General features: G+C 47.8%; 1 protein-coding gene across 1 annotated transcript in view; it reads right to left on the reverse strand.

The window, feature by feature from the left end:
* TMEM163 (transmembrane protein 163) overlaps positions 1–13,248 on the reverse strand; it is a 253,624-nt gene that overhangs the window by 83,514 nt on the left and 156,862 nt on the right. Inside the window, exons 3-4 of the mRNA XM_065881059.1 lie at positions 2,050–2,093; positions 509–600 (exon numbers count right to left, since the gene is read on the reverse strand). Coding sequence (XP_065737131.1) covers positions 509–600; positions 2,050–2,093 — 136 coding nt within the window. The remainder of the gene's footprint in view (positions 1–508; positions 601–2,049; positions 2,094–13,248) is intronic.

Genomic DNA, 13,248 nt, shown 5'->3' on the forward strand with positions numbered 1-13,248 from the left:
AATGTGTATCTCTCTAAATAAATACCTATCACTTTGTCTCTCACTGAATTCTTTCTGTGCCGAGACATAAAGAACTTGAGCTTCGGTTAAGTCCTGAGACCAGGTGTGTGATTTCAATGAAATGACAGTGGGTTCAAGTCCCAGACTGGGGTTTGACGGGGTTTGAGTCCTGGCCTGGGGGTCCAAGTCCCAATCTGAGTCGTGCAGTTTCGGATTGATCCACAGATAGATGAATGGATGGACAGGCAAATGAGCATACAAATATTCACTCCAGACTCAAGTGCATAGAACAGGGAAATTATAAAGGGACATCCCATCTCTCTGACCATCGCAGAAGGGGCCTATCATATAGCTGATATCATACTAGCCAGTCTCAAAGGCAATTTGGGGAACTTATTATTCTCATCACCGGGACCAGAGCTACAGGGTGAGCTGTGCTGACAGCCTAATTACGTGCCCCTCATTTGCGAGGGTTCTGCAGTCTGGAAGAAGACAAAAATCCACTTACATGTATTCCCTATGGGCAGAGTGTACAGCGGCCGCGTTGCTGTAACGCCACAGGACGATCGCAGATGACAGGACGTCAAGGATGGCATCAAACTAGGAGAAGGAGACACGGTATTAGTGGTTTCCCAGAGTTAATAGGGCACAACTGCGAAGACACGAGGTAACCGTTCTGTGACTCAGAACATCTGAGCCAGTGACCTCAGAGCAAACAGGCTTCACATCGTTACAATGCTGGTCATTCATCATTCTCAAGGTGAATCCTGGGAATTCTGAGCCAGGGCACCCAACACGCCTGCCTGGTGCCAGGGTCACGGCTCCCCCTGGTCCCTCGCTGCTGGGGCCTGAGAAACCACACTCTGGTGTGCAGGGCTCTGCTCCCGGGGCCTCTGGCTCCCAGCCCTCTGGAGATGCGGGCAGGGTGATGACACTGTTCTGACACATATGAAATTGATTTCCCCAGGGCAGGCAAGATAATTTCAGCATTTTCCTGCCCGTCCCAAGTAGAAGATTCAGGCCAAGGACTCTGTTTCTGGCTCTCAGTGGGACTGTTCTATTGATACCTGGGGTCCAGGGGTCCAGAGGGTGGGGTCACCCAGGGGCTCCGGGAAGTCTGCCAACACCGTGAAATTGGATGCAAAATTCAATGCTTTTGTTCAAATGAACGAGTGAATGCATAAGAGAGGGAAATGTAAGAGAGGAGGGGAGAGAGACAGGAGTATGAGAGAGAGGTGGGCAGGGGGGTGGTGTGGAGTGTGTGAGTGCGTGTATGTGGCATTTTGGCATTTTTCTGGAGAGACAGTCTACACCTTTCAAAAGACCCTGAGAAGAATCTGCAAGCCTCAAAACAGAGGGTGTGTGTTCCTGTTCCCAGCCCGACTTCTCCCCACAACAAAGGGAAGAAGTAGGTTTGGGAACAGGAACACACACCCTCAGGTACAGGAAGCCCTGAAGCTATGCAGGAGGGCTGTTTCAAGGAGCTTTCTCTGCATGAGTCACTGCGTCGCCGCACTTTTCATCTGGAAAATTACAAGCACTAGCATTCTCTTAAAGGGATGTGGGAAGACTTCACTCAAGTTTTCAGCATCTGAGACCCATTTTCTCTAACCAACACCCATCAGGAAGCAGGCAGGGAAGCCTGGTTATCCCAAGTCTGGCTACGGACTGACGTCCTAGTGCCAGCAGCCCCGATCTTAACTCCCAACACCTCTGCCCACATCTGCAAATGGTTCACTCCAATGTGTGCCCAGTTTCAAACCTAAAACCTTGGGGGGTTGGCGGGAAGGGCTAAAACCCTATAAGCATCCTTCTCAACCAGATGCAGAAAACATGGTGGCCCTGATCTCTTGTTGAGAATTAGACAGTGTCACTGCAGTGTACTTCTATTAAATTATAATTGTTTGTAGAAGCCACTTCCATAAAAGGTGTGATTGTCATGCTCTCTCTCATTTGCTAACCACCCTCTTAATTAAGAGCCCAGCAAGAGATGTGCAGGCTCAGGAGAAACGTGCAAAACTTCATAAAAGTACATTTCAGGTTACTTACTGCAAACCCAAAAGCAGAGGCGCTGTACCTCATAACGGAGACAGCTAAAAAGAAAGAAAATATTATTCAGAATATTTTAAGACCTCATAGATATTTCCTCTCATTTGTGAGACTATTCATATATTTGATATGGCCTTTTACACATCAATGGAAAAGTTCTAAGAGAAGGAAATTAAAAATTAACTGTACTTGTCAAATCCGAGAATTTAAAAAATTCAAGAGCGATGTGAAAAGCATCCAGACTTCACCTGCAACACCCTCTCTTCCCAGTGTGCCCTGAAGCAGCAAAGGGCCAGCTTCGGAACGAAAATGCTCAAGCAGTTGTCAGTCAAATGACAGCTGAGGCTCTGAGAATTTAACAACTGGGAATAGAGAGCTGGGAACCATATTAAACTTTGAAAGTGAAACTGTAACCCTCCAAACTGTTCCCATAATAAGGTAATTCGTGGTGGTAGCTACATGCACACACCATTGCTGGCATGGTTGGAATAAAATCTCTTGCCCACCAGAGCTTAATATCCAGTGTGGACCTCATGAAAACTGTCTAGAAAAAGAAAGAACAAAATACCTTAAACAAGAGATGTCTACAAAAGTAGGTGTTACAGTTATAATTAAAACACATTTCATGCATATTCAAAAATCAGTCGACCTTTTGGGGGGCAAGTTGATTGGGTTGCGCTTTTGTCTAATTCTGTGATCTGTTCTGCACCAAAGCAATGTCCAGCTTCAAAGACAGTTCTCAATTTGACTTAATAAGGCAGGTCTCCACGCAAAAGCCCTATGAAACAAGCATATGTCCACTCACTAATAAAGAATGAAACGCAACCCAGTGGGTCAGCAAGGCTTTGAGGTGGATCGTTCTGGGCACAGATGTTACAAGCACTCCCTCAACGAGTAAGAGAGGCATGGATGCAGGGCATGGAGGTCAATACCCCTTTGGACTCCCACTCAACGCAGCACATGTCCCTTCTCTGGGAGCTGCTCTCTGTCTTATCCATATGGACCCTGGGCGGCCATATTGTGCTTTGGACCCCTGCCCACAGCCATGAGGGGGGTCATCTGACCCAGTGCAACCCAAGCATATTTCATTTTCTATGAATTAACAATTCCTCTGTGTAGCAGAAATAGAAAGAATTTTATTGTTCTAAAGGATGTAGCTGATAAATATACTAGAACTTATTTCTCCCAATTCTGACCAAGTTCCTGGTAGAACTAATCTAGTATGTCAATGTACCTATCTTCTTTGCCTGGCAACAGTTTGATGGATTTTTTTTTTTCTTTTTGGCGGTACGCGGGCCTCTCTCCCCTTGCGGAGCACAGGCTCCGGACGCGCAGGCTCAGGGGCCATGGCTCACGGGCCCAGCCGCTCCGCGGCATGTGGGATCTTCCCGGACCGGGGCACAAACCCGTGTCCCCTGCATCGGCAGGCGGACTCTCAACCACTGCGCCACCAGGGAAGCCCCTTGATGGATTTTTGAATGTTATAAGCAACCAACTACTGGCTTGATTTTTATAGATAATTGCAACACAAGACTGGCAAGTGTTCTAATAAAGTTTCAAACTTAAAAAAGAAGAAAAAGAATTGAGACAGAGAGAGAGCCTAGCCGGTCAATTTATGCTGTTGGAATTGAAACACCAGAGCTAGGGTTGGCCACGCTGTTTGCTACACAGAGAGACAAGCTATTACAGGGGTAAGCACAGCACTGGGGCAAGAGAGAACCGCTAGCTTCTCGAAGTTTCCCAGCCTTTCCAGAGACTCAGCCACATTCGGGTCCTCGGGCTATGTGAGGTGAGTGCAACCCATTACATTGCTGGCCTTCTTTGTTTGTGACGTGAGCTGCTCCTGTCACTCCTGCTGTCACTCTTACTGGCACAGGGAGAAGAGCAAAGCCAGCCGTGTGCAGTGACCGACTGCAGCTTTCAAGGGCAACGTGGGTGTGATGGTGCAAAGGGGCACTGGACTTTCCCAAAGAACTCAACTCCCGGCCAGGTTGGCATGTGCAAAAAAGAAAAAGGCAGCAGACCCCTTGCCAGGTCTGAAGTGCCCTGTAAGACGCTGATCCTGGCTCGCAGTAAGCGCTCAATAACTGTGAATGAAGCTTAATAAAATTTCATAGAAATGAAACGAAATGAGTACCTGGCTTGTTTCCTTTACAATCTGTTTTTAGGATATCTTAGTTGTGTGCTTTTTGTGGGTGACTTCTTTACCAGTAATGGAAACCTTATTAACTCTTACTAGCATCTTGCACGGATGCTCAATATATACCTCAGATGAAGAGCTGTCCGGGTGGGAGCCCCCACTCTGTCTCCACCTGCACTGTCTGGACTGGGCAGCACGGAATGGACAACACAGCTAGAAAAGTCCTCCACTAGCCTTCACAGAAGACCTCCTGCTTTCCAAGCAGTAAACCATCGCTGTAAAATGTTTTAATCAAGTTATTCAGTAATACCAGGCATTTGTAGAGTGGGCTACAGATTCCAAGTACTCTGAGAACTATACTGGAAAATTCTGCTTGTGCAACTTGAGCCTGCCCAGTGGATGAATAACTGAAAGCACAGGTAGAATCTTCATATTGTTCTATCCCACACACACCAAGGAAAACTGGAGCAGGAGGGCCCCAGGTTCACCTAGAGTCCTGAAGACAAGGGAGGCGTTCCCAGGTCTCATTTACTTCTAAATTGGCTCCATCTAATTTCCTTGATGCGATGGAAAGGGGGAAAGGCTGAATATTGCATGGGGAATCAAGGGAGCACTGAAGGGCCCTCCACTTGGGTACAGCTCTGGCAGCTTCCCTTTGGGAGCGACTCCCCAGCTCTCACGAAGACACAACTGCAAATAGTCGTTAGCACCAGACCCAAATGGAAGAGGTCAGCCCAACTTTTAGGAATTTCTGAAGAGTAAATGACTTTATTTTCCTTGGCCCTAACCTGACATGACACATCCTAATTCTGGGATAAGAAGGGACTCAAAGGAAAGGGTCAGATTGGTTTAGAAAGCCACTACTCCCACAGAAAGAGAGCCAACTGTGGGGTTTCCATGAGGGCATTTCCAACTTCCCTTGTGCTAAGAATGAGTTCCACTTGAAGAGATCCTGGGCCAAGATGACCCACACCAAGGCAGAGATTACAGGGCAGGTGTCCCTGGAGCCCACAAGTACTTGGCTGAGGGGAGCTGGGAAGCCAGCAAAGGTCCAACAAAAGTGCAGCGGTGCCTTTAAGGCAGGTGCTAGATTCAACACTGGACAACAGAGAAGAAAGGGCCATTTCGACCTCAGACCATTATGCTGCAAGCTGGCAAGGTCCAATCCCATTGCAAGGGTGGAGGTCTCCTAGGAAGGCTGCTCTGGGTCAAGGCAGAGGCCCAGCTGAAGATAAGGAAATCTCTGTGGCCCTCAGCAGGCAAGTGTGAGGCTGTTTAACACACACCACAGCTGCTCCTGGATGGAGCACCTGAAACCCAGCAGGACCCTGTGGAGCTCCTGGGCACAAAAGCCTTTCTGTGTCCCCCATTTCTTGTTTGCAGGAAACAGGCTTCATTCAGCCTCCATGACCTTCCCTGAGTTCCAAAGGGCAGGTTCAAACAGCTGCTAATCAGGGCAGGGAGGGGAGGCGGAGACAAGGAAGGAGAGCCAAGAAACAATAGTGCAGCCTCCCACTAAGGGGACTTTGGGGTTGGTAGATGCAAGCTGTTACATTCAGAATGGATACACAGCAAGGTCCTACTGTCTAGCACAGGGAACTGTATCCAGTCTCCTAGGATAAACCATAATGGAAAAGAATATTAAAAAAGAATGTCTATATATATATGTGTATAACTGAGTCATTTTGCTGTACAGCAGAAATTAACACAACACTGTACATCAACTCTACTTCAATAAAAAAGTTAAAAAAGAAACAGTAGTGCAGCCTTGGGGCAGGGTCCTGGTTCCCCCTCAAGGGATACACAGAACAATATCTTTGAGCTGTTTTGCAGATACTGACCCCCAACAGGTGGGAGAAGTTAACTGTATGCGGCCCCCAAGCACGCAGACCCCAGACCGGTTGGAACCAGAGGGTTGATGATGCTGACTCCCAATTACCTCACCTCCAACCAATCAGAAGAATGCCCACGAGCTGATCACGCCCTCGTCTTTCAACCATTACTATAGAACTCTTCACTGCCCCCTCCAAGTGGGGACACATAGTTTTGAGGGCATTCGCCTGCTGTGGCCAAAGCTATTCTTTTCTACTTTACCCGAAACTCTGTCTCCGAGATTCAATTCAGGAGCGGTGTACAGAGGCCGAATTTCGGCTACACACCCCACCACCAGCCGCCTACAGGTTCCTCTAGATACCACTGGTAGCAGTGGGAAAATCAGGGAAATTTTCAGGAATGTTTCTGCTCCTTACATTCAGAACTTGTCTCTAACACTCATCACTGAACCGCGCACTCAAGGAGGTGGTACAGCCTACAGGCCAGTGAGTCTCATTCCCCAGGGAGCTGAGGCCTTGGCTTCCATCCTCTCATCCCCCCACCCCGAGCCCGACCCCGTGTTCAGAGTGGAAGCAGGCTGTCATCTGATTAGGCTGGCCTAGCACACCCAAAAACGCACGCTTAGCAACCGGGCTCCTCTCACTTTCCGTGCTGTCTTGTGTCTTGCTTTTTATATACTAAGACACAGAGTTCTTAAGGTGTCCCTAAGTCAAATGAAGATCTATAGTTTGGGGCCTGCCCAGCAGCCATTCCCCATTCGGGTAGAAGGGCCCTGAGTCTCCTCTGGGAAACAGTATATCCCCTACCCTCAGACTATGGGGTTTGAGTGGGACGGCACTGTGACCCCCACTCTAGTCTATCCCTGTCCCGAGGCCAGAGTTAATGATTCAGAGATGGCACAATTCAATGTGAGCCAGTGACAGCCAGTCCTGAGTTTCTGCTGAAAATACTGGGAAGAGGATGTCTTTCTAAGAGGCGACAGTAGAGCTGGCAGCAAGAAAACAGGAGCTGCCAGTAGCAATTCTGCCCTACATGAGGGGAGGCTGCCTTAGGACGAAGCCAACATGGAGGAAAGCAGTTATTAAGACAGACACAAATCAAGGGCCTGGTGACAAGGACTGAACCTCTGGAATCAGCCCTACCTGAAGTCTACCCCTATATTTTTCAAATATCAATACATTGGTCAATAATTTCCAATAATTTTTCAGCCAGTCTGAGTTGAGTTTGTATCACTGGAAGCCAAATGAGTCTTAATACACCTTGAGCCGGTCATCCCTTTTCCAAGAATCTCTTTTAATGCCTAAGAAATGGACAAACACCTTCTACACAAAAGCTTCACCGTAGGTTTGCATGATTTATAACAGCAAAACACTGGCTGCAATTTAAATATCCAGCAGTAGGGTAATGATTAAAGAACGGTCCATTTAAAGAATAAGCTATACGTAGCTGTTCAGAAATGTTTACCAAGAGTGCTGTTGGCTAACGTTGATATTGGCATGCTAGATAGAATAATGGTGTTGACAATCAACAGCTGGTGTATTTGGTGCCACGAGGACTGGCTGCCGCGGGAAAGGATGGGTCTAGGTCAGGAGGGTTTCTGCATGGTACAGGTGCAAACTGAATGGAGAGGTCAGAAGAGGATTCACTGAGAAGGTGAGACTTGAGCAAAGGTCTGGAGGAGGTGGGGAAGTGAGCAGGGCAATCATCTGGGGGAAGAAACTTCCAGATAATGGGAGGAGTCAATTGCAAAGGCCCTGAGGTGGGACACCTGACATCTATGAGGCCATTCTGTCCCAGACAAAAGGGAGTAAGAGGGAAGTTACGTGAGATCATAGATTTCCTTACTGTTTGAGCAAAAAACTTAGGTAGAAAAGGGCAAGAGACAAGACGATATGTGTGATACAGTACAACTACACTTCAAAAATGCATTGAAAACAACTTTTTAAAAATCCCTCAAATCATAACAATGCTTAATCTTTAGTGGGTTGGAATATGTGAGGGCTGTTTGAGTGGATTTCTTTCCTTTCTACTTTTTTGTATTTCCTACGTTTTCCACAACCATCATATATGACCATTCAAGGTAGAAAAAGAAATCCATTTTATTTGGGGGGAAAATTATCCGACTTGTAACGACGTAGTCACAGATGTAAATCAGCACAGCAGAAATCAGATTTATGACAAACATCTGAGAGCAGGCGGCATTGTGAGCTCATGAATGCTTCTGGCTAAGAGGAACGCATACTACCATACACATCTTTATTACGTCTCCATTTCTGAAATCCATCTCCCGAGGCCAAATCACCTACAGGAGCAGCTTGCAAATGCCCCAAAGAGTTCTTAGAAGCATGGTGCGGTTAGACAGGCCAGGGACACAAGCAAAATGTCACTTCCCGTCTAAGGGACCTCCAGCCTCCGCGGTTTTTGCGTGTCCTACACTCCACCTTCATTGACATGTCAAGGGGGTAATAACAGCTACACTCCCAGAAGCACACATACAACATAAGTCCTAAGGAAATATTTATACAGGTCTGGTTGAAGACCAGAACTTCTTTAAGTCCCACTCAGGCCAGAAATCACTTCAGCTGGAAAGTCCAATTCAAACAGAAGGACAGCTGGAAAATGGAGCGGACCCAGGCAACCCATTGTTAGGGCAAAGCCACATGCAAACCCCACAGCTGAGTAAGCAGCAGGCTTGCAGAGGTGCAGACAAAGTGCCCTGGAAATGCACAGGGAGGTCCTGGAAATGCACAGGGAGGTGAGAGAGCCAGCGAGGCAACTGAGGGTCAAGGCCGAGAGCCCCTCAAGGGTGAAACAAAGAATGCCATTTCAGCTGCAGGCAAAATTTATCCAACAGCAAGGACCCATCTGTCATTCTCACCAAAGTCAGGCAGTAATTGTCTTGAGCCTTAGCACTCTTTAGCAATACCCCAGGTCCATTAACACCTCCCATTGCTAAATTCTGTGCCCAGTACAGCTCCGTTAATAAATCAACCCCACTTTAATTAGACCACCTTTGTCCCTCCCACGCCTACCAACCACCCCTCCCACAGCTACGGAACTAACGCCATTTGCGAACCCATCTTTCCATCATCCACCTTCATCGTGCTGGCTGCAACCAAGGCAGCAGCAGGAGTCAAAATTAACTGACTGATGTCCTGACCCACTTCAAGAGCACCTCCAACAGCTTCCAGACGCTCCCGCCCACTCAAACAAGAACATAACGTACCCAAAAATGAGTGACAGGATGCTGAATTCAGTCACGGCTGAAGGAAGAGGGTAAAGCAGTTAGGAAAACAGATCAACAGAACTGCTTAGCCCGTTCAACTACTCATCTTCAGCGGCAGCACAGTGACGACTTTGTATTGAAAGATGGTACGGAAAACCCCCAACGAACTTTTTGGCCAGCCCAATACTTTGGTCTGTCTAGACCACCATTTGCAAAAGCGCACCTAAGGATGAAATTCAGACGTTTCTGTTCGACCTATATGGTATTATTCAAGCATCAGAACTGGCTACCAACATTTTTAAGTCAGGAAAACCTGAGATCTGCCGGTGCTGGGCAGTCCCTTTCAGCGATGAAGCGCTGTGTTTGGGAGGGGCGTGCTCTTGGCCAGTTGCCTCTCCTGCATCATTGGACCCAGCTGGCCTCGCTCACCCACCTGGCCCCTCAGGGTATCCAGCTGACCCGGCAGGCTTGAGGGTATAGCCCTGAGCAGCTTAAGAGAAAGGACAGTAGTTTCACCTCTGTGTCTGCAGTTGCCAGCAAAATCCCTGCTAAATATTCATTTCACTGCACGAACAGTAGCCTCCAACGTTTCCACTGTCAGGTCTGGCTCTCGGCAAATTACAGAAAGCTGTACGGTGGGTGGGTCAGTTGTCAAAGCCAACACCATTCTTTGAGAGATTCATCTTCCCTAGAACCTGAGAAGCAGTCATTAGCCCAGGCAGGCTATGGGCACTGCCCACCCACCCTCCAGGGCTCTGCCTGTCTGCAGACAGGGAAGCTCTTGCCAAGACCTCAGGGACGATTATGAAGGTTTCTCTTTCTTTCACATGACCAAGAGGCAGGTCATGTACAAAAAGTGGCCATAAAGTCCCTTCCACCATCCCACACCCACAATAACCTGTGTGACCCACAGCAAGGACAGTCATGAAGAGGTTAGAAAATATTGTCCTTGAGCTACTGCAAAGGGGCGGGGAGCACCGTTTGATGGTGACCTGGGGAGCTTTGCAATGAAAGATGAATTTGCATTCAGGTTTATAACAGGAAGCAACTCCCAAGGTGTCTTGCCTGAACTCCCCACATCCTCCCAACCGTCCCCCTGCTTTCTCAACATGCAGCCAGAGTGGTTCTAGCTGTCCCACTCCCAGGAAAGGCCTAGGTCCTTATGATGGGGGAGGCCCCACGCACTGACCTCCTCCGTTACAGCCGCACCTGTCCACTGACCTCCCCTCAGCCAGGCATGCTCCTGCTGGTCTGGGTTCTATCTCATTCTTCCGCCTGGAGCCTTCTTACCACAGAATCTGACTGGCTCACTCCCTCATTGCCTTCAGGTCTCTGTTCAAAGCTCACCTCAGCCTGTCCTGGCAACCCTACTTAATACTGCAAGCTTCCCCTTACCATGCTCTAGGGTTCCTTTATCCAGAGCACATACATCTTCTACCACACCATCCCACTTACTTATCTATGAATACTGTATACCCTTTGCCCCACTTCACACATTAGAATGTAAGCACTACAAAGGCCATAGGCTCTTCTGTTTTGTTCCTCAGTGTCTCCCATATGCCTAAATCAATGACTGAACACACAAAAGCCCTCAGCTTGATTGATTGATTGATTGATTCATTGACTGACTGAAACGACGCCTACTGCTTAGCTTCAACCCGCAGTGAACAAAGTCTTCGGGGAGAAAGCAGACAGGACTGGGGTTCAACAGGCACCGAGAGGCCCAGATGTGTGACCAGGCGGCCATTCCCTGAGCAAACGGGAGTGGCAGCCAACACTCTGCAAGGCATCACAGAGAAAGCAGCCTCTGTAAGGCCCATTCTTTTAAAGAGAACTTGGAGCATCTGCAAATGACAAAGACCTGGGACTATGGGAAGAGCCAGAACGGCCTCGAACCCAGAAAGCCAAGAGCCAGCACAGAATAAATAGCACATGAAAAAAGAAAGTCAGAATGAGAGCAACCCAGGGAGAGTCTCCACCCTGGACCAGGGCACCTCACTCCTTCCAACACACACCAGACGTTCATTCGCTCTGCTTCAGTGAGTGTAACATGAAAAGCACCCACCCCCGCTCCAGAGCGGGAAGTCAGCGTTTCTGGAACATGACGGGAAAACTGCTACTTAACAGGGAAAGACGGGATTTCGAGAGGCTCTCAAGGGTCCCAGGGCACAGGAGGCACCAGTTCAGGGATGAAAAGCCAAGAGCCCAGCTTTTCATGCCAGAGTCTCTTCAGCAACACAGCATACTTTCACTTCGCTTCTTCTACAAACAGGGAATAAAGAGGTGGAAGAGCTGCTGGAAGCACGGTTACCCAACTTTGATGATCCTTTACGGACTGTCATCAGTGGAGTAAACGATCCACCCTCACTTGTTCTTACAATCATTCCAAAGACCTCACTCGCCAGAACTAAGGGGAGGAGCAAGCTTCTCGCTGAATGTCAACTGCCTTACATATAATTTTATTCCTCCCTGTGCTCTGGTTACTGTGAGCACAGCTTTATTGCCTGTGGGTGGCTTGGCCAGGGGTCCTCAGACGACACTCGGCCCTGTCCTGCAACCCTCTCCAGACGAACACGAGGAGCCTGAGCTCCCCAATCATTCTTTCATTCAATAAATAAATGTTTATTGAGCATCTACTATGTGCCACTGCTGGGGATAGCTGGGGATACAGGCATGACTTGCCCTGCATTTGATGAAATATGCCTCTAAAAGCCCTAACTATCCCTTAATCATAGAACGCTGCTACTTTTGCCTCATAAATAAAGCATTCACTGAACAGAAATCAGAGATGGGGGAATTTTATAAAACAGAACCTCACAGTTTGTCATCTCTAGCCTTCTGCTCTGAGTGTGGTTGCTGTGAATTCGAAGCTTGAACACTCATTGTCAGGCCATTATTTCCAAGTTGGCTCAGCATCTGTCCTCTGGCACCCAAAGCCCCTGTCCCTGTTGCCCTCACCTTGCACCACACAGAAATGATCCTTGGGTCTTCTCCAACCAGCCTATGAAGACCTGAAATCAGGCTGATTACATCATATTCAACTCTCTATCTCCAAGGCATGTGAAAGCACCAGCTCAGAGTTGATGCTTAATCAATGCTTATTGAGCAATAAATTCTTGAGAAATCGCTAAGCCCTAATAATAATGTCAGCTTTTTACTTAACATGCAATCATTAATTCATACTAGAACCAAAAGCTAATGCCATGGGCAACTAGAGCTCGCGATGGTGTCGATGTTGCCACCCAAGGTCAACCTTGTCAGATGACTAAGATGCCCCTTAGTCTGGCACTGCTAACACATACCACACATTGGACTCCTTTGGTTTAAAGAACTGCTAAAGGAACTTTTTAAAAAACAGAATATATTGTTGGGAAGAGGAATACACTGAATAAGACTTCAAAGACTTGGCTTAAAGAGATAGTGCTGGGGCTTCCCTGGTGGCGCAGTGGTTGGGAGTCCGCCTGCCGATGCAGGGGATGCAGGTTAGTGCCCTGGTCAGGGAGGATCCCACGTGCCACGGAGCGGCTGGGCCCATGAGCCATGGCTGCTGGGCCTGCGCGTCCAGAGCCTGTGCACCGCAATGGGAGAGGCCGCAACAGTGAGAGGCCCGCGTACCGCAAAAAAAAAAAGAGACGCTGAATAATTATTTACTCACTTGAGCTGAATCAAAGTCATTAGAAAACCATTAACATTATCACTCAAAGAATAAAAAGTTAAACATGGTAGAATAAAGGTCTGTTCTCCCCTCCCTCCCTACCATTCTCTATAAAACCCACCAAAGCAACAAGAAGCATGGAAAACTAGAGAAAGAATATAATGATCAAAGAAACTAGGAAGTGGCCAACCTCAACCCCCCAATTTAAAGAATATCTACCAAATACATTAAAGTTTACATTATACAGAAGGAATATGCTGAGAGCTGATAACATACTTCAATCTTGCTGTTGCCTGTAAGGGGGTCATTGTTTGGGCTCTTGACGATTGTACCATCGAATTGTGA

This window comes from Phocoena phocoena, chromosome 7 (assembly GCF_963924675.1).
Source record: "Phocoena phocoena chromosome 7, mPhoPho1.1, whole genome shotgun sequence".
In the NCBI taxonomy this organism is placed as follows: Eukaryota; Metazoa; Chordata; class Mammalia; order Artiodactyla; family Phocoenidae; genus Phocoena; species Phocoena phocoena.